The sequence below is a fragment of the Equus caballus genome, chromosome 22, assembly GCF_041296265.1.
Source record: "Equus caballus isolate H_3958 breed thoroughbred chromosome 22, TB-T2T, whole genome shotgun sequence".
NCBI lineage: Eukaryota > Metazoa > Chordata > Mammalia > Perissodactyla > Equidae > Equus > Equus caballus.
The window spans coordinates 48,966,765-48,988,127 of NC_091705.1; the positions used below are offsets into that span (position 1 = coordinate 48,966,765).

The following is a 21,363-nucleotide window of genomic DNA, read 5'->3' on the forward strand; positions in this document are numbered from 1 at the left end:
CAGGTCCGGTGCCTTGGGGGCATCTGTTCTTGAACTCCCATGCTCACTCTTTGCTCACTTACCCCTGGCACGGACCAGTCATCCTCTCTGTGCCTCAGTTTCCTCATACGTAAGATGAGGATAATTGTGGGGCCAACACCCAGGTTTATTGCTAACATTGAAATAGATCTCAGATATAAAAGATTTGGTATAGCACCTGGCACAGTAAGGGCTCAGTGGATAGAATTAGCTGCTGTCGTCCTCGTCATCATTGTCACTGTCATCGCCATTGCTGTTGCCATGGACGGGTGGTTCTTCCCAGCTGGTTCCCCAGTGCATGAAGAAGGTCATTTCAATTCCACACAGGGTCCCTGAGTCCCTTAAAAGCATCAGGTGCCACGCTGTGTACGTACACTGCAGACCCGACCCCGTCACTGCCCCGGCCCTGCGGGAGTTTGTAGTCTGCAGAGGGGATGTCAGGAGGAACTTCCGAGATGTTCTCACAGCGGGGACACGCGGGAGCCACAGACCCAGCAACATGCAGCATCACTTTCCTTCTCTAAAACATGTTAGCTTCTGCTTCTAGCCCCCGTGTCCCCAGGTGCTGGTCACTCCCAGATTGGGACCACCTCTGCATCCCTTTCCCACAGTGGTGTCTGTGTTGGAGGCTGATACACTGCCCATGAAGGGCCGACGTGGCACTCGTGTAGGGGGAGGACAGGGTCCCTGGGCTGCTGCAGAGATGTCTATGGTCAGCTCAGCCCTCACTCACAGATCCTGGCTGCATCGTCCCCCTGTCCTGAAGTCCAGCTCGGTCACTGTCACAGGAAGTCCACGGTCATCTCGAGCACGTCTTCCTGATCCCTTCCCTGCCCCCTCATGCCCCCCAACTCTACCCTCCTGTGACACACAGGGCCTGGGGCCCCAGGAGACTCGCCGCCTCCCAGGCTCTACCTGGGTCAGGGCACACAGCTCCTCTGCTCTCAGATCCCCAGCCTTATCTGTCACCATCCCCATCTGCCTCAGGAGGCCCCATTGCCTCTTCCCTGCTCTTCCCCCTCCTCTCCCTCCCTGAGCCGTGAAATCGCAGTCTCCTCCAGGGAGAAAACCACAGGCTCAGACCGACCACAGGTTCCTCCTGCCTCGTGCTTGGTCCCCAGCTTCTGAAGCTCAAAGGCCAGGAATTGGCCTCTTCCGCTCCCCACTCCGCGGCCACGGGGCTTGCCTGAGGCTGCAGTGAGCTGTGTCCAGATGCCTGACGGAGGGTGGCGGGCGGCAGGAACACCAGGGGACAGGTCAGTTGGGGGTCAAGCCCCTCTGGCCCCTCTTTCCCTTCAGCCCAGCAGTTCTTCAAGTTCTGGCTCCCAGAACAAGACTCTGAATGGAAGCACTTTGCCCCGAGTCTCCCGTCCCACGGGAGCAGAGCCCACACCCTGGAGCTCCAAGCGCCCTGGCGGCCCTGCCCTCAAGCTGGGGTGCCCCCAGCCCCGTCCCGTATGCCTGGCTCGCCCCGGGCTGCTGCTCCTCAGCGGGCAGACCCAGCCCTTCGCCTTTAGCAAAGGTCATTGCCATGTCGGGGGAGACCCGGCGAGTACATCTAACTGCTCTAATGGAAACTGTTGGAGCGAATTACCTATTGATTTCTCCATTACAAATATGCTTTATTTTACCCTCCTACAGACTTTTATTGGCCATAACAGTCTTTCTGGAAGGCGTCCTCACTCAGACTGGTGACCCAATTTTTATGCATGACATGTGGCATTATTCCATGTCCTCCAGGGACACAAACCAATAAATATGGGAGAAAGGTCACTTCCTTTAGTGGCTTGTTTGTAGACGAAACCACCATGACTTTATGAAACAGCATATTTACACGGAGCAGCCCTCACCCCTGGCCAACTCTCAGAGGGCCTGGGGCAGGGGCTGGAGGCCTTGGTGGGTGTTGGTTCTGGCGTGGGGGAGCACTGGACACAGCGGGGAGCAGGCGAGTGCTCTGTGCTTGGAGGCATCCGGAGTCCAGGGACGGAGGAGGCAGCCCGCACCTGGGGAGGGTTCATGGTCTCTGGCCTGAAGTCCCCGGTGGGACCTTTCAGGCGAGGGGTACCAGGTTATTCTGCATCGGCTGCCTCGTCAGGCTGGCCGCCAGCTTGGGCCACTGCAGGTCCTGCCAGGGTGACACCTGTGGGTGCAAGGCTCTCCCATAGACACACACCTGGGCAGCACCCAGTGTTGTGCTGGGTGATGGGCAAATGGTGGACAACAGGGGTGTTGGACCATCTCCCTACATCCCCCGGGCACCCATGGGGTACGGCTGACCCACTCTGGCACAGTGCTGAGCGCCAGGCAACCCCCACCCCAAGGGGCTTGAAAAGACGGGGTGGGGATGCGAAAACAGCATGGGTGAGACATCAGCCACGACGAGGCGTGTCCCGTCAGGGATAGGCATCTCAGTGGGGGCTCCAGGAGGCATGCAGGGACCACCCCTTCCTTCGACGGACAAGGAGACCACTCCTGGAGAGCATGAGGGCTCCCCCAGGGTCCCCTGGGGGAATTGGGGGGGGTGACAGAGGCATCAGCCCCAGAACCCCGATCTCTGCCTTTGCGTCCAGACCCCTGTAGGGCAGTCCTCAGCCATTCATGACCCAATGTCTCACTTCTCCTTCCATGCCCATGGGTACTATTACTTACTTAATTTTTAAGTTCCTTCTTTTTGTACTTAATACCCTATTTGGTAGCAGTAGGCGAGACGGCATGGGTTTGTTGTACCAGGGGTGTGACTTTAAATGCTCACACAAATCAAATGCCAAGCTGTGTGGGGGCCCAGGGGTGGGGCAGGTTCAGATCAGATCGGGAGAGGTGCCTCACAGCTGCGCCGGAGCAGAGGGGAGAGATCAGAGGACGGGCCCGGGGGTGGAGGGAGTGGCGCTGCCAGCAACCACAGGTGTCATCGTGAAAACTGGCTACACAGCAGATAAATTCCTCTCTAAGCAGAAATGCGCTATACTGTTTATCATGAAAATTTCCAAGCACCCCCAGAAGTGAGAGAGACCGCGTAAAGTTCATCTGCCACCGAAATTTCACCATTATTAGCGTGTTGCCATTTTACTTCATCTATGTTTTTTGCTGAAGTATGTTTTTAACTCCCAAACCTCATGATTCTCCCTCTCAAACTGTCAGGATGCATCACCCTCAAAAATGCATTTTGCTTACATAACCACACACTGTCATCACACCTGACAAAATCAACTATGTTTCCTCCATATTTGCCAATACAAGGCTATATTCAATTTCCCTTGATCTTCCTGAAACTATCTCTTTGCAATATGATTTTTCAAATCTGGAGCCAAGCAGGGTCCCCACAATGCACCTGGTTGTAACATCGTAACCTAGAACATTCCGCTCACCCTTGACCTGTCATAGACGTGGGGTCAGGTGGCTTATGGAAGGCCCCACGTGCCAGATCTGTCCAGCCACCTCATGGTGTATGTGGCTCCTCGCTCCCCTGCACTTCCTACAACCTGGGATTTAGACTGGAAGGGTCTGCCAGCAGGAGGAGCCTCGTGGCTGGAGCTGAGTCCCATCAGGACGCCTATGTGCCCGGTGGTCCTGCTCATAGTCGCCTAAGCCGGACCAGTGGGCCAGTGGTGACAGCCCGGCCCTCACTGTAGAATCGACTTTCCCCTTACGACCAGCGAGCCCTCTGCAGCAGGATGCTTCATGCCTGAGGCTCTTCATCGACCTCCGTGCGTTGGTTTTATCATCTATTGATGGTCATTGTCCAAATTAATTTCTTCATTAGGGGGTACAAAATGGTGCTTTTAAAATTCCGTCATTCCTTGGTTGGAATCCATTAATCAGGCCATTAATTAGCCAACCAAAGTGATAAATGAATTTGTGTGTGTGTTTTTGTCACAAGTGCTATTCTCTCGTAACCGTTAAGAATGCGTGGGTTTTTCACATTCAGTGTGTTTGGTCAGCTGGAGTCCTTATGGGTTTTGATATCTGGCTGATGGGAGCCTCCCCTGGCTGGTCCCTGGGTCCTTCGCCACCAGCCGCCTGTTCCTGAGTGCTTCCTTACATTGTGGCCAAGTAGACACAGGTTCCTCTTGTTGATTTCTTGTCTCATGTCCGGACCAGGTATTTCTCCAGGGAGGGGTGGCGTTTAGAAACCAACATGTGTTACAAGAGGCACTCACGGCCGCTGACGGCCACGGCCTCTGCCATTCTTTCTGGGGCAGAGTGAGGAGGTGACACTTCAAACCAGTGCTCAGACTGACTGTCCCAAATTCATGTCACTGACTCAAATGATCATTTCCTTCAGATTTAACGTCGGAGGGTTTTTACTTCATTGACTTTGCTCTTGTATCTCATTTCTCTTACACTGAAAATTTCGGTTCCTAACATATTAACATAATGCTTCCTTACTTTATCCTAGAAAATACATAAAAAGTTTAAAAAATAACAAATGCAGAATCAGTAGCAAGAGCAAGAAGACCAAACGAGTTTAGGATTTCTTTGCAATGACTGTTGTCCTTACAATAAGTCGCATTAAGGACTTACCATCTAAATACCTCCTAGCCACTGGGCATCATTATTTTCTTGGGAGTTATATTATCCACTGATATACAATTACATTTAATTCAGTTTGCTTGTAATTTTCAGAGATTGCTTTTATATATAATTTTATTTGTAATACCTAAAGTGAGAGAATGTAAGGTATTACCTGGCTCCCAAACCAAAGCTGTGTGACAGAGCACATGCAGCAGCGGCGTGCCCCAGCTCTCCCCTCCCCTTTTCCTTCCCTCTCTCTCTTTTTTTTTTTAAGATTTTATTTTTCCTTTTTCTCCCCAAAGCCCCCCAATACATAGTTGTGTATTTTTAGTTGTGGGTCCTTCTAGTTGTGGCATGTGGGACGCCGCCTCAGCATGGCTTGATGAGCGGTGCCATGTTCGCACCCAGGATTTGAACCTGGGAAACCCTGGGCCGCCAAAGCGGAGCGCGTGAATTTAACCCCTCGGCCACAGGGCCAGCCCCCATTCCTTCCCTCTCTTATTGGCGCCCATTCTTAGGAGATTTTTGGTCTATCCTTGCAGTATTCCTTTCTGCAACTAGGAGCAAATACACAGACGTGTTCCTATTCCTCTCCCTCTTTTACATGGAAGGCAGGAGACGACGTGTCTTGCTTTCTCTGCCCGATAATACACCCTGGAGATCTCTGCGCTTCCGTGCACAGAGACCCTCCCACTCTTTCCCTCAGCTGGGGATTTCCACACTGTGTGGATGCAGTCCATTCAAGCAGCCAGGGCTGTGGACGCCTGGGTGGGCTCTGAAACGCATCCTTGACCAATGAGACAAACGACACCACCATGAAGAATCCTGTGCGTGTGTGACCTTGCGTGTGTCTAAGCAGGACTGGTTAGGCGCCACTGCATGCACTGCGTTGTGCTGTGTTTTCCAGTGAGGCTGTTGTGAGCTTTGCCATGACTGGTTAAGTGCTTCGGTGCAACTTCCCTGCTCCCCAAACAGGAGGAAGACCTGCAGACGGACAGCACCCCGTCCACTATAGAACTGCAGACTAGAGCCCACCCTAGTGTCTATAGTCGGGGTCTGGGCGCCCCCAAGGGTGTAAGTGGAGACCATGTTAATGCAGGGGCCACACACAGAGGGGGAGTCCATAAGACGAGATTCTGAGTTTCCCGGGGCTGCTGTAACAAAGTTCCACAAATTGGGGGCGGGGGGGGGGGTGACCAAACCAAGGAAATATGTTCTCCTGTGGTCCGGAGGCCAGAAGTCCAGAATCCAGGTGAGGCCAGGGCCGCACTCCCCCGCAGGCTCCAGGGGTCTCCCTGCTGCCTCCCTCCGAGTTGGCGGCTGGCGGCAATCTGGCTGGGAGCCGCATCGCTCCAGTCTCCCCCTCTGTCTTCGCGTGGCTTCTCGCTGCGTCTCGGTCTCCCTCTCCTTACTCTCATAAGGGCATCTGTGCTTGGATTTGGGGCCCACCTCAATCCAGGATGACTTCCTCTCAAGGTCTTTAACTTAATTACATCTGTGAAGATCCTATTTTCAAATAAAGTCACATTCACAGGTTCCAGACGGACATATCTTTGGGGGGCCACCATTCCACCCACTATACCTAGTGAGGCACCTGGTGGACAAACAAACAGGCAGTGGGACCTTGCACATGCCAGGCTGGAGGGGGCGGGCCGGGGGACAGCACTCCCGAGCCGTGGGAGCCGAGGCACCCAGCTACTGCCACACATGGCACAAGTCGAGAGGGCGGGTGTGGGGTCCTTTGCCCCAAACTCTCTCTTCTCCCATGGGCCAAGCCAGCAGGAAGCCAGAGACAAGGGAGCCTGGGAGACGCATCCCCCAGGACAGCCCCCAGGGCACAAAGCAGGGTGTGCAGAGCTGGAAACAGAGGGGGCGGGGTGCAGACCAGCCAGCCGGGGGCGGCACCCCACGCGGCCCCACGGCCCTGCCAGCTCACCCCGGGGCTGCTCTCGTTCCAGGCGGTCGACTACGAGCTGAACAGAGCCTTCATGCTGACCGTGATGGTGTCCAACCAGGCGCCGCTGGCCAGTGGCATCCAGATGTCCTTCCAGTCCACCGCGGGGGTGACCATCTCGGTCATGGACATCAACGAGGCCCCCTATTTCCCCTCGAACCACAAGCTGATCCGCCTGGAGGAGGGCGTGCCCCCCGGCACCGTGCTGACCACGTTCTCGGCCGTGGACCCTGACCGGTTCATGCAGCAGGCCGTGCGGTGGGTCCTGAGCGAGGCCTGCCCGTGCCCCGCCCTTGGGCCCCCCATTTTCCATACAGAAGAATCCTAAAATGCCCGATGAAACCCTCCGCCCAGAAAGTCCCTGGGTGGGTGCTTCGGGGTGTCTTCGACCTGTGGGGTCTCTCCCCAGCCCTGGCGACAGTGGGGGTCATCTGCCCACCTGACACAGGTAGTTGGGGCAATGCCAAAAGCACTCAACAAACCACAAGCATTGTCATGGCCTCCACACGAGAAGGTGACAAAGGTTTAAAGACACCCGGCGATGTCTGGAGTCGGGCCGGGCCCTGATCCTGGCTTCACCCTCACTAGGTGTATGACTTTGCAAGTCACTCACCCTCTCTGTTCCTCCGTTTCCCCATCTGTAAATTGGGGACGATGGGAGTATCTGCCTCTTGGGGTCCTTGTGAGAAGTGACCTGTCTACCTCCAATACTATGAGCAGCCGTGGTCCCCGTCCCGCTGTGGGAGGGCCCCGCCCCGGGCTGGAGGGAGAGCCCCCGGGTGGACTTGGCCTCCAGGCTGGCACTCCGAGGAGGGGTGTGCCAGCAGCCAGGAGGGGCTGGGGCCTCTGGCTGCCCCGTTCTCCCCCTGCCCCTGGCCTCCCTGCCCTCACGCCCTCCCTCCTGCCTCGGCAGATACTCAAAGCTGTCGGACCCGGCGAACTGGCTGCACATTAACAACACCAACGGTCAGATCACCACGGCGGCCATCCTTGACCGTGAGTCCCTCTACGTCAAAAACAACGTCTACGAGGCCACCTTCCTGGCGGCTGACAACGGTGCGTCCCGCTCCGGGGGGTGACTGTCGGGTGCCCACCCGTGCCGCGGGCTCTGCGGCCAGGAGGCTGAGGGAGGCCCGCCCGGCACCCAGAGGGTCCCTGGGGAGGTCTGGGGGGGGGGACGCGGCGACACGGTGCCCCCCAGGCCATCCTGCTGTGTTCCCTCAAGGCATCAGTCGTTCTGCCTAAACACCGAGCTCACTCATTTACTGGAACACACAGCCGTCCGGTCATTCGCGCAGTCGCTCACTCGCATTCGCACAGGTCGCTCGCCTGGAGCACTGGGAACAGGGCCTGGCTCAAGCACGCACTACTAGCACTCCTGTGATTGCTCACTGAGCTCCTGCCGTGTGCCGGGCGCTGTTCATCAGTGAACAGAACGGACAACAGCCCCTCCCTTGCACGGCTGACGTTCCAGAGGCCGGTGTCTCAGCTAGTACCAGGTTCGGCTGCATAATGATGACACTAATTTCAATAAGGTTGAGTTTTATTTTCTCCCATATAAAAGAAGGCTGGAGACAGGCAGCCCTGGGTCAGGTTTGAGAAACCAGGCTGGCTCTGGCCACTCCCATGTCTTTGGTGAGCTACAGCGTGGTTCAGAATGGCTGCTGGTGCTCCAGCCATCACGGATTTGCCACATTCTGGCAAACAGAAGGAGGAGCAGGAAGGGCAAGGGCACACCCCTGCCCTTCTAAGGACTTGAAGGCCAGACTTAGTCACAAGGCTATATTTGCTGCAAAGGATGCTGAAAAATGTGTCTTCTAGCTGGGCAGTGATGGCCCCAGATGAAATTTGGGGCTCCAGTGTTTTATTAAGGAAGAAAGGGGAGATGGATATTGAGGGACAACTCCGCAGTCTCTGCCCCAGGGAGATGGGGAGAAGCGAGTCAATCAGATAATTTCAGGGAGCGAGAAGTGCTGGAAGACGACAAAACAGAAGGATGCAGGAGAGGCAGCAGGCCTCCAGCTGCGAGCCTGGCTGTGAGGAGCTGACCGTGGGGCCAAACCTGCAGGACCAGAAGGAACAAGCCAGGGGAAGACGGGGTGGGAGGGGCAGCCCCATAGTTAGGAAACAGCACGTGCAAAGGCCCAGGGCGGGGCGGGCTCTAGGAACAGCCGTGCAGCTAAAGCATCATGAACAAGAGTAGCGGTTGCACCAAGGCTTGTTCACGGCACTGACCACCCGCCGGCCTCCTGCCCACTCCCTGACCCACCAGCTCCACAAAGGCCCCACCCTACAGCCACCTGCCATGAGCGCCGGGCTCTGGTTCCCGATGTCACTCCTCCAGCAGCTCGAGCACTGAGAGTGGATTAGAGAGTGACCCTTAAATGAATCGGGCAGAGCAGGGAAAGCCCGTGGAGGACACAGTGGAGCGCAAGTGCCCGTTAACGGAATCCATCCGCGCTTCTCCTGATTGTGCGCTGGGTCAGCATGGAGCCTTCAAGGGCCGTCGCAGAGCTGTGTCACCTTCAACGTGTTTTGTTTTTCCCTTTTTTTATTTTTGGTGAGGAAGATTGGCCCTGAGCTGACATTTGTGCCCATCTTCCTCTTTTATGTAGGGCCCGCCTCGCGTGGCCTGACGAGCAGTGTGTAGGTCCACACCTGGGATCCAAACCGGCGAACCCTGGGTGCCAAAGTAGAGCGTGTGAAATTAACCACTATGCCACCAGGCCAGCCAGCCTTCAACGTGTCTTGATGCGTTTTCTGGAAGCTTAGAGACATGCTGTAGGATATATTTTTTACACGCTCCGCCTGCCTCGGCCAAAAACCACGGCTGTTAACACAAGGGACAGAAGGGGCTGTCAAAGGGCAGAGCCACAGTCAGAACATGGCTGCTGCCGCCCCCTCCAAGCCTGGAGGGCGACAGGCACCTCTCGCTGGCCGCCCAGCCTGTGTCCACCAGCACCGCCACCCGGGCTGAGGCAGAGGCTGGGCATAGGGGCATCGGGGGACTGGGGTGGCCCCTGAGGAGCTCGGGGGCTCAGCAGAGCACCTGTCTCTAGGCTGAGGCCACCAAAAGCAGAAGACGACTGCCGAGAGCGGCCTGCTGGCGGCCTCGCCCCTCTCTCCCACCGTTGCCCTGCGCTCTGACCGGTCAGCTCTCCGCTTTGGTGATGAGCCTCTGCGCACAGTGCTTCCGGCCACGGGGAGCTCTGCCGGGTGGGCCAGGGCAATGCTGAGGCCAGGAAAGCCTTTGCCCCCAGGGGCCCCAGGCTGGGAGAGACGGGACGCAGGGCCAGCCACACAGGCCTGCTGCAGCTGTGCACGAGCAGAGCTCGTGTGAGTGCGTGTGCACGTGTGTGCCTGTGCGGCTGGGGGTCTGCGTGTGGCCACACATCATGCAACTGTGTGCTCTGGTGGTGTGTTCATATGTTGTGTGCAGCTGAGTGGCTGTGTATGTTGTACGGCAGGGTGTTGGTACAGGCCTGGGGTTACCTGTGGTGTGTCCCGGGTGGGGCTGTGGTCTGTCCCTGATGGGGCTGAGGTCTGTTCCAGGTGGGGCTATGGTCTGTCCCGGGTGGGGCTGTGGTCTGTCCTGGGTGGGGCCGAGGTCTGTCCCTGGTGGGGCCGAGGTCTGTCCCGGGTGGGGCCGAGGTCTGTCCCTGATGGGGCTGTGGTCTGTCCCTGATGGGGCTGTGGTCTGTCCTGGGTGGGGCTGAGGTCTGTCCCGGGTGGGGTTGTGGGTTGGTCCCATGTACATCATTGTGTGTTTGTGGTCATGGAGCATCAGGAGAGACCCCTGCATGTTCACCCCATGTCTGTCCCACAGGGATCCCCCCGGCCAGCGGCACCGGGACCCTCCAGATCTATCTCATTGACATCAATGACAATGCCCCCGAGCTGCTGCCCAAGGAGGCACAGATCTGCGAGAAGCCCAGCCTGAACGCCATCAACATCACAGCAGCCGATGCTGACATTGACCCCAACATCGGCCCCTACGTCTTCGAGCTGCCCTTCGTCCCGGCCACCGTGCGGAAGAACTGGACCATCAGCCGCTTAAATGGTGAGCCCACCTCGGGCACGAGCCCACTGCGCCAGCCACCGGGAGGATCAGATTGAGTCTGGGTGCAGCCCCCAAGGGCGCCCGTTGCCCTGGAAGAGTGAGGAGCGGAGATGGGGCCAGTCTCACGAGAGGGGTGTCGGCCCTTCCCCTCCTGGAGCCCACGAGGCTGGGAGCCCTGGCCAGGCTCCCGTGCGCAGCAAGTCCAGCCTGTCCTGAGGAGGCCTCAGGGCAGTGCCAATCTCTCACTGTCGTCAGGAGCGTGGCCCTGGAGGCCCTTGCAGCTCTAACTGCACCGTCCAGGACTGCCTCCTGTTCCAGTGGCCAACTGGTGGGCCCCGAACAATGTGCCTCCTGAGGGTAGTCTGCTAGATGTGGACTCATTGTATAAAAGGGCATCCAAATTCGGAAGTTTTTCTAGCACTGTAAAGATGCATCTAGAAAGGTTATAGCAGTTTCTGGTTTCACTAGAAGTACAGGAGAGTGCCTCTTCCCCAAAACCTCACTGACACTGTCTATTATTGTTTTAAAGAGCATTTTTCCATATTTATAGCCAAAATCATTGTTTCCATTGGCATCTCTTGACTACCAGTGGACATTTTTTCATATATTTATTGGGCATTTGTTGTTTCTTCTGTCAATTGTCTGTTCTATGCCCTTGCCTATTTTTCTTTGAGAAGGTTTTTTTCTAATTGATTTGGTCAAACTCTTTATATATTACGGAAATGATTTCTTCATCCTACGTGTTGCAATTGCTCTTTTCTTGAATTTCCAATGTCTTTTAACCTTATGGTATGATGTAGTGTGTATGTGTGCATGTGCGTGCTATGTGTGTGTGTGTTAACCAAACAGATAATTTAGATTTTCATGCACTGAGTCTTTTCCTTCTGAAGCCTTGCTCAGACAGGAGAGCTGGCCGTTTACTGAACAAAGCCCGTTCTGTCGCTTTGCCCAGGTGACTATGCCCAGCTCAGCTTGCGTATCATGTACCTGGAAGCTGGCATGTACGATGTCCCCATCATCGTCACAGACTCTGGGAACCCTCCCCTGTCCAACATGTCCATCATCAAAGTCAAGGTGTGCCCATGTGATGAGAACGGCGACTGTACCACCATTGGTGCGGTGGCAGCAGCTGGTCTGGGCACCGGTGCCATCGTGGCCATCCTCATCTGCATCGTCATCCTGCTGAGTGAGTATGGCTGAGCACCAAGGGCGCCGTGGCCTGAGCACTCCACCCAGGGTTGACCAGAGGCGTGGAGCCCAGGTTTGCCCTGCAGCCAATGTCTCCCGGCCTCATCCCATCCACTGGGGACCTTTCAAAAACCCAACCGAACTGGTCTGTACCATAACGGACACAGGCACCCATGGCACATACATGCACTCACTCGTGCACACTCACATGAGCTATCCATATGCACAAAGGAGTCCATTCCCACACACACATGCACACATGCATATACACACACAGACGTGCACACACATGCATGTACTCATGCACATGAGCTATCCATATGCACGAAGGAGTCCATTCCCACACACACATGCACACATGCATATACACACACAGACGTGCACACACATGCATGTACTCATGCACATGAGCTATCCATATGCACGAAGGAGTACATTCCCACACAGACATGCACATATGCACATACACACATGGACATACACACACATGCATGTGCAAGCTCTCACACAGGTGCACAGCACACACGCATACACATGCTCACACACATGGCACACACAGGTGAATGCGTACACACGCACACCTACTCACGGCGTGGCCCCCCTGCCCCACAGCCATGGTCCTGCTGTTTGTCGTGTGGATGAAACGGCGGGAGAAGGAGCGCCACACGAAGCAGTTGCTCATTGACCCCGAGGACGACGTGCGTGACAACATTCTCAAGTACGACGAGGAAGGGGGCGGCGAGGAGGACCAGGTGAGACCACAGCTGCCGGACACCCCTACACACCGCCTCCAGGACTCCCTCTTGGGTTTCAGCAGGAAGACGCTTTGTCCGTTTCTATAGTGTGAAGGCGGCCAATGCTCTAGTCAGGACAGCAGGGACAGGTGGGGACAGTCTTCCCAGACCTGTCCTGCCCGCATTTGCACTTCCAGGCCTGGGTGCGTGCACAGGGTACCAGCTTCCTCCACACGGCGACCAGCATGAACTCATCTCCCCTAGGCTTTGGATCCCCTCAGCTTGCTCCCTCCCCTCAGCTGATGGGCCTGTGCCCCACGACCCAGGGGGTCCCGAGGACACTCCTGACCCAGGGACAACCCAGGGGCTGTGGGGGGACCAGGAGGCAGCACATAGGGTGCCCAGGAGGGTGGGCCCAGGGAGCTGCTGGGTTGGATTCTGGGTCTGCCGTTGGCCATTGACTCAGGGCAAGTCCTTACCCCCCTAAAGCTTAGTGAGGAGTGTGCATGGGAGCTGAGGTGTGGGCAGGGGCCACCCTGGGGGAGCGTCAGCCCAGCAAAGGCAGCCTGGGGGACACAGACCCCTCGTGTGCCTTGGGGACCAGCAGGATTTGGACGAATGGAAGAGAAGTGGGCATTTCAGGAAGGGCAGACCAGGTGACAGACTAGGACAGTGGGTGTGCTTGGGGACCAGGTGACGGGATAGGACAGTGGGTGTGCTTGGGGACCAGGTGACGGGATAGGACAGTGGGCGTGCTTGGGGACCAGATGACAGGATAGGACAGAGGGTGTGCTTGGGGACCAGGTGACGGGATAGGACAGTGGGTGTGCTTGGGGACCAGGTGACGGGATAGGACAGTGGGCGTGCTTGGGGACCAGATGACGGGATAGGACAGCGGTCGTGCTTGGGGACCAGGTGACGGGACAGGACAGTGGGCATGCTTGGAGTTGGGTCACACAACAGGACGAGGGTGCACCTGTGCCTGTTGCCCCACCCACACCTCCTCCCCAGGACTACGACCTCAGCCAACTGCAGCAGCCAGAGGCCATGGAGCACGTGCTGAGCAAGGCCCCCGGGGTTCGGCGGGTGGACGAGCGGCCAGTGGGCGCCGAGCCCCAGTACCCGGTCAGGCCCGTGGTGCCCCATCCAGGAGACATCGGCGACTTCATCAACGAGGTGGGCGCTCCGGGCAATGGGGAGGGCCCCTGAGCAGGGTGTCCGCATAAAAGTAAAACCCTGTTCATGCACACAAATCAAAGCTGTCACCGTCCTGCACCCGCGGTGTCGGGGTGAGAAGACAGACTCAGCCCTGGGTCCAGGCCCTGCCCTGCCCCTGCCAGCTTCAAGCCCTGGGGCCAGGCACCTCCCCTCAGCATCCTGCTCCAGCACAGGCGAGGATGAGCAGACGGGGCGCAGCAGCCGGCAGACGCTCACTAAGAACTCAGAGAACTTGAGGCCACAGGGGTGGCGGGCACAGGGGGCAGCAGGAGGCCGTCTCTGGTCCTCAGGAGGAGGAGCCACCGCTGTTGGACTTGACTCAGGGGCCGAGGGCTCTACTCTCACTCTGGTCTCTGGCTGTTGCGAGGGCCCTTCCCCGTCTGCACTCGCCTCCGAGGCCCAGACAGGCCTGTGACTTGCCCAGATCAGGCCCAGCCCAGACCACCCCGACACACACACCCGGTGCCCTGGGAACGCCCGAGAGCTGGGCGTCCTTCAGGAGCTGCCACCTGACCCCGTGGCCACAGCACCCATCCTGACGTTTGGGGTCTGGAGACAAGTCAGCATCAAAGTCCCAACAAATAACGTCCCCAGCCTTTGACCTTCCCCCTTCGCAAGAAAAGCGGAAACCCCTCCAGCAGGTTCACCAGAGAAATGCTCAACGGACAGGTGCAGGGGCACGGCGCCTGCCTCAGCCTCCACCTTCCTCTGCAGAACAGCAAACACAGCAACGATCCGAACGTGGCTATGTGGCCGCACCCCCCCCAACTCTCCCCAGTCAGCCGTGTCGGGCGGTTGGTACCTGCACAGCTCCATGCACACCTCACCCATCAGCTCCCAGAGACGGCGACATCCTTGATCGCCTGTGTAGCTGGCGTGGGTCCCTCAGTGTTGACCACCTGGCCTCTAACACCGACTGTAGTTTAAGAGGCGTTGGCATTGCTTCTGTCTCCACTTGAGTCAGAATCTGACTTTAAAAGAATTTATTTAAACAGCATAGAACCCAGAAGTGCTTCAGCAGAGATACCGAGATTTCTAAGAGCATTCCCCCAAAACAGGTCATGTCCCAGGCCGCAGATGAAATTTCTACACCTGCCCAAAAGCTGATTTAGTTTAGGCAACATTTACTGTCTCTGGTGTAATAAAAATTTTTAAAACCCCAACAATACGTCCTCCCCAGTCTATAATTAAAAGCCCACTTTTAAGCAACTCTTAGAGGAAAGTAAAGACAGAAACCACAAGCCACTGGAAACTGAGTGATGGTGAGGGTGCCCCCTCCCGGGGAAGGGAGGTGCATCATCCAGCCAGTGACCACCGTGGGCAACCAGGCTAGCCCACTGGAGACCTCCCCAAGCCCATGCAGAACCCCACCTCAAGCTGTCCCGCCCACCAGCAGGGGAGCAGGGTGTGTACCCACCCCCACGGTCACCAGGGGAGGGCTGCTCCCAGAGGCACCCTCAGCAGGACGCCCGCACACGGAGCTGTGCTGGAGGCATTGGGACCTCTCGGTGGACCAGCACACGGAAGGAGGGAGGTCCCGGGCACTGATGGAGGGGCGGTCCAGCCACGCCTGCTGCATCGCTGTGTGTTGCTCATGGGGATAGCTGACGTAACAACAGATTCTGACTCTGGCCACTCAGGTTCACATTCCGTGTGGCAACAATTGTGGAATCCAGAACCATCTGGCCACACGGAGGGACTGACTCTAGCCACAGGCCCCACCCACCCCCTTGCCTCATGTGGTTTGTGCGGCCATGCTGTCATTTGAGTTTGCTCCCTCCAACGCTCTTCCACAGTTTATTTTCATAAATACCGTTCCCGACTTGGTTCTCTGAGATGCCCTTCAGTCAAACACAGGGAGCACTTATTGAGCACCTACTGTATGCAAGGCCCTCTCACCTCACCTTCCTGACCTGCCTCCCAGCTCCTCTCCCGGGCTCCCCTTTTCCCTCCGTCAGGCCCCTGGGGCTGAGGCAGCAGACCCTCCACCCTAACCCCATGTCTTCGTGACCCCCAGGGACTCCGGGCGGCTGACAATGACCCCACAGCACCCCCCTACGACTCCCTGCTGGTCTTCGACTATGAAGGGAGTGGCTCCACCGCGGGCTCCGTCAGCTCCCTGAACTCGTCCAGCTCCGGGGACCAAGACTACGATTACCTGAACGACTGGGGGCCCAGGTTCAAGAAGTTGGCGGACATGTACGGAGGCGGCGAGGAGGATTAATCGCCCTCACCTCCCTGGACCAAAGCGAGAACCGCGCTCGGACAGACGCCAGAGGAGCAGGACTGCAGGAGGCAGCTGGTCTTCCCGGCTCCCTGCGCACGTGTCCTTAGTGATGTGTTAGGGGGTCCCTCCCCGCCCCAGCCCCCCCAACATTGAGCTGTCTGGCATGAACACTGCTCGCCCCGCGGCACCCCGCCCATCACGGTAGCTGAGTCAGCAGTAAAGGGGAGCGAGAGGCACTCTGTCTTAACTTGAATTTCTTAGAACAGAAGCACTGTTTTTAAAAAAAAAAAAGAAAAAGAAAGTGCCTTTTGGTACGTGTATCAGATTCCTTCAAACTCAGGAGTGACCACAAGCAAGCAGACAGACAAGTCCCCAGCCCAGCGAGTCCCAGCTCTGAAGGCACCAAGTAAGGAACTGGGGAGAATGTGTCTTTTTTTTTTTTTTTTTGGTCTTTTATTAGGAAAAAAAGTGGGTGACTCGCTTGACAAAATTTACAAGGAAAATATAGTTTGGGGTTCAAATCCCAACAGCCTTTCTGAGCCCTCACACTTTGCTGTACGCAGTCAGGGTCTCCGGGCCCCCTGGAGCTCCCGAGGCCGGCTGGAGACGGGGAGGCCCAGCCTTCAGCTCCAGCAGCAGAAAGCTCCCCTGCGGCAGCCAGGCCGCTGACAAAAGGCGCCACCGTGTGAACGTGGCCGGCACCGAGTCTTTGCCGCCCCGACTCCCAGATGCTGTAAATAGCTGGGGCAGGTGGGGTTCCGAGGGGCCGTCCCTGATGCTCCCCATCTCTGCCTTGGCCATCCCCCAGACCGCCCCAGTGAACCAGGAGGCCTCCCGCAGGGCCAACTGTCACCCCGAATGCCACCCAGGTCCCAACTGCCTTCAGTACAGTAGAGTATGGTGGCCCAAGAAGCCACAGCCCAAAACAGCCAGAGTCTCAGCAAACCCTGGCATGAGCCGTCCGCCTCTCGCCATCTGACTCCCGAGGGACCCCGTCAAAGGTCCAGCGCACACGCACACGTGCCAGTCCAAACCCCTGAGCGCTCTGATGCCTCCAGCCGCCGACCCTGGGCTGTGCAGAAGCCAGGAGAGGTGAACCTCACTCACGGTTCCAGAGGCTTGGAAACCCTGCGATCAGCGGGGGACTCTGGCAGCCTCTTTCCCCTGCCCTGCCTCTCCGGACTGGAGTTTCCAATGCTCATGAGCTGATGTGGATGGCACAGATCTGCTCTGAATGGCAGGGCAGGCCGTCCTTGCTGCGCTGTCGCCCACAGATGCGTCTGGACCCCGCCTGCTAGAAACGAAAGCACTTCCCCTTTCCCTTGGACCAACATCAGCACCGAGCTGCCGCTGGGCGGGTTCCTGCTCAGACTGTCAGAGTCGGAAGTGCCCTTTGGATCGGCAGTCTACTCTCAAGCCAGACACCAGGGGGTCAGTTCCACAGGACAGCAAAAGGGGCTGTGTCCCAAGGACCCACAGGGGAGACCCCTGCTGCACCTGTTCACTGGGTGAGACAAGGAGCCTGGTGCGTTTCTCTCCCCAGGCTGTCTCCCAGGGACAGCCACTTGTGGGCACAAAGGCTCCTCTGGCCAGGGTAGGAGGCAGGCACCTCAGAGGGAAATCTTCATCTGCTCTTGGGCTCCCCAAGGAAGGGGGTGAAGGGCCCTGGGCAGGACTTGGCATCGGAGCCCCCTTGGGGAGAGGAGTTCCAGCGCTGACCAAGGGCAAGGAGGCTGGCTCGCCTTGGAGCCCCACCGGGGACCCCTGCCCTCTACCTGCTCCCGGGGTCAGGGAAGGCCTCAAGAGAGCCTGGGGGAGGTGGGGGGGGAGGGGGCTGGGGTGCAGCGTGCTCTCCATGTCTCCATCAGGGGGTCCTTGATCTATTCCTCGGCCTATGGCCTGTCCCTGTTGCTATGGTCATCCTCTTTTCTAAAAAGCTTTGGCCTCGAAGATGAACTTGAGTGTGCACAAGTGTGTGCGAAGCGTGTGGGTGTGTCCCTGTTGGACGTCAGGGTTCTTCCCCAAACCAAACTCATCACTGACTCTGTCCATCTCCCAGAGCTGAGCTGGGGTCACAGGCTCCAGCATGTGGCCTGTGGAGGGCTCTGTGCATCCTAACACTGTCCAGGGCTGCCTAGGGAGGGACAGAGGGACGGATGGGCAGGAGAGGAGAGCGCCCGTGTCACATGCTGGATGCTCCCCCGGGGCAGACAGCCATCTCACAGATGTCAGGAGGGTGGCCTGCCAAGGGAAGGGGACCGGACCCCCAGTCGGAAGCCGTGCTATGCAAATCGTTTGGGCTCAGGTAGCCACGGAGAATTGTCCCAGAGTCTAGGGTGAGGCCACTGAGGGACCACTGATGGGGTCAGGCCTGGTGGATGTGGCTCGAATCTTCTGTTTTTGTTTGTTTTGGAAAGTTCATCCTCCATTCGAAGTGTGAATATGGTCTGGGAGCCAACCATATTCTGTGGACTCTCCTCTCTGAAATCCCGAGGACTCCTTGGGTCCCCCAGGCCCTGGGCTCACCTCAGGGATGGACGTGCCAGGCCCAGCCTAGGACTCGGCATCCTGAGCACCAATCCCGCCAACCACTCGGGTGACCGGGAGCCCTCGGCCTCACTCCACCCAGGAGAGCCAGGTGCTGATGCCCGTCTCACCACCACCCTTGTCGCCTCTCCCCTCTCCCCTTGCTTCTCGTCACTGCCAAGACCCCGTTGCATTTTGCCTAAATCGTGCAGGCTGAGGCTGTGGCAACCCGCCGGGGGGACATCGATGGGGCACTTCTCATGCCCATCTCTGCTTCCAAACAACCGGACAGCCGTCCCCTCTCACTCCCACCCCAGGCATCCCCTGGGGGCCAGAGAAAGATGGGGTTCCCACACCCTCCCAGATGCATCTTGGAACTCTGTTCCGAGGCCGAGTTAGCATTAGCTAAGCGTACAATCAGTGTCAAATGTCCCTCTTCTGTAGCTTGTTAATACGACCTGTCCACAACTCCGGGCCCGGCCGGCAGGGGCCCAGCCTCAGTGCTGGCAGACCGCTTGGGCACGGCCTCATTTCTTTAGGGAATTTTGTTCTGTGAACAGAGAAACCTGTGCCACAGAGTAGGGTGGCAAGAACGCCCCGACCCTGGTTGGCGGGCTCCCTAGCCGAGGGCTGCCACGTCCATCAGCACCTCCTGGCCAAGCAGGTCGTCTCCTCATGTCTGTCAGCACATCCAAAGTGCAGGCCTCCCACCACCACAGCGTCAGGGGGACGGCCAAGTGCCAGGCCTCAGAGGGGCCTCAGTTTCCCTAGAATGAGCACCGGCCGACACAGACGTTTGAGATGACAACTCTGTTCTCTCCAAGGTCGAAAGTCGGGGGAGGGGAGCCTCAATTTTTGTCAATGATAAAAGGAATAACACCAAAAAACCCACGGAACCTCCCGTACACAGAGCATCCTGTGCCACAGCTCGCAGCCCCGTGGTGTGCAGAGGACAGGCGCGGCCAAGCACAGAGCCGGGGGCCACCTCTGTGTATAATTGGAACGCCTTTTGCTTTTCCTTTCTCTCCTTTTTCCATCCTGATTTTTTTTTTTTGCATGTTTCTTTTTGAAAATGGACAAAATGTGTAGCAGCCCGCATGACTGTGGTTGTTTTGGGGAAAGATACTGGAGTATGACGTATTCACACTGCAACTCTGAGCATTGCGCAGTTAGACAAACGTTCCCACTTCTTTTGTAATCGTCAACAGCACAACTATTTTGTATTGTTGTTTGTATCATTTTGTACCAAAAAAAAAAGGGAAAAAAAAGGGAAGAGCGTCGACGTTTTCAATGTGTTTTTAGTGCCAGGCGGTCTTGGTTCCAAACTGCGCAGCAGCTTTGCGGAGTTACCGTGTCCTGAGCGGGGTCGGGGCATTGGCACGCTGCTCCAGAGGAGTAAATAAAGTCCCCTTTTAAATAGCCGGCCTCAACCTGGGTTGTTCTTCTCCACGCCAAGAAGCTGACGGTGCTCAGGGGCAGCAGACGGGTGAGCATGGCGGGTTTGGTGTCCACAGTGGCATTTGCTTGTTCAGCAGCCGTTGCTGGAGCTCCTGCTGAGTCCCAGGACCACAGACAGGAACAAACCCAGGCCACTCCTCACGTCTGTGAGGCCCCGGGAAGGTGCACAAAGGAAGGCCCACGTGCCACACGCCTACGCGTTCCAGAGTTCTTGGAAGTTAGAGACCAACCTAACGAAATGCTAAACAATACATCGCCCTCCTCCCTGGGCAAATCCTCCTTCAGAGCGCAGGGGAGCCCGTCCGACTTAGACTTCTCACGCCCCCGATCCTCAGAGCCCTGGCCTCCTCCCCCTGCAGCGGCTCTTTCATCTGGCCGGAAGGCAGCACCAGCCAAGTCGCAGTCCGCCAGGCCATGAACCCAAGGACAAGCGGGTCCACCCTGCCAGACCTGGGAGTCCTCGGAAGCTCTCCGATAGGCCCAGCCTGGTCTCCATGACCCAGCCTGCCCTTGACCGCTGGCCTGAGTCTGAGCTGGAGAAGCCCCAGCAGCAGCTCACGCCTTCTTGGTCGTAAAGCTGTGCTGCAGAGCCCCTGTGCACAGTGCTGGCTGGCAGAGGCCAGACACTCGAGCCCAACCAGGGCTGGACTGGCTGATGCTCTGCCATCCTCAGAGAAATGGAGTTCAGAAAGGTTGAGCAGCCACCCAGCTCGCCCCACTAAGTGTCACAGTCAGACCCGAGCCCCAGGGTCCAGCCTGTCGTGCAGGCTCCTAGCCCCTGCCCCCAGCCCCAGGCAGAGATGGTTCCTCCCTCCCCACCACCTCTCCTAGGCCTTTTCTTGGGCACAAATTTGCATCCACAATGACTTGCATAACAAAAAATCGCTCACACGGTTAATTATGGGTACAGTTGATGATTACAGGCACAATTAGCCACTTGCTAATTTTAAGGGTGCAGAGCAGCTAATTACATTCACACTTAGACAACAACTGCTGCAGACCCGGGACAGGCAATCCAGGGGGGTGGGGGGAGGAGCAGCGACTCCTTGTAATCAGACTCCCGGGGTGAGGCCCTCCTGGGTGGCGGAGTCCGCTCAGGGATACCCGACGCCAGCTCCACAGCAGAGGGCCGGTTGTCCCAGAGGCAGGGGCTGGGCAGAAATTACTGTAAAGGCCAGCTCAGGGCCTCTGGGAGGTGTGGTGGCCCTTTTCCTGGAGGCACAGGGGCCCTCTCTTGGGTCATTTCACTAAACGGAGGTCCCCATACCTCCCCTGCATTGGCATAGCCGGCCTGGGAGGGGCATTCAAAGCTGTCAGTTCACAGGTGTGCACTGCTAGAGCCCCCAGGGCCTTTGCTGCTCCACTAAGTGTGACAGCTCACTCTGCCAGCCAAGGAGGCCTGGTCCACCAGGCAGGGGGCCTCTGGAACTGGCGTGCTAGGGGACGGGCAGTCGTCCAGATGCTCATG

The 21,363-nt window shown here is 57.4% G+C and overlaps 1 protein-coding gene across 1 annotated transcript in view; it reads left to right on the forward strand.

The window, feature by feature from the left end:
• Positions 1-19,856, forward strand: part of CDH4 (cadherin 4) — a 597,550-nt gene extending 577,694 nt beyond the window's left edge. Inside the window, exons 10-16 of the mRNA XM_023626852.2 lie at positions 6,489-6,742; positions 7,398-7,540; positions 10,311-10,544; positions 11,497-11,730; positions 12,345-12,484; positions 13,478-13,642; positions 15,702-19,856. Coding sequence (XP_023482620.1) covers positions 6,489-6,742; positions 7,398-7,540; positions 10,311-10,544; positions 11,497-11,730; positions 12,345-12,484; positions 13,478-13,642; positions 15,702-15,908 — 1,377 coding nt within the window. The 3' untranslated portion in view covers positions 15,909-19,856. The remainder of the gene's footprint in view (positions 1-6,488; positions 6,743-7,397; positions 7,541-10,310; positions 10,545-11,496; positions 11,731-12,344; positions 12,485-13,477; positions 13,643-15,701) is intronic.
• Positions 19,857-21,363: the final 1,507 nt, after the last annotated feature.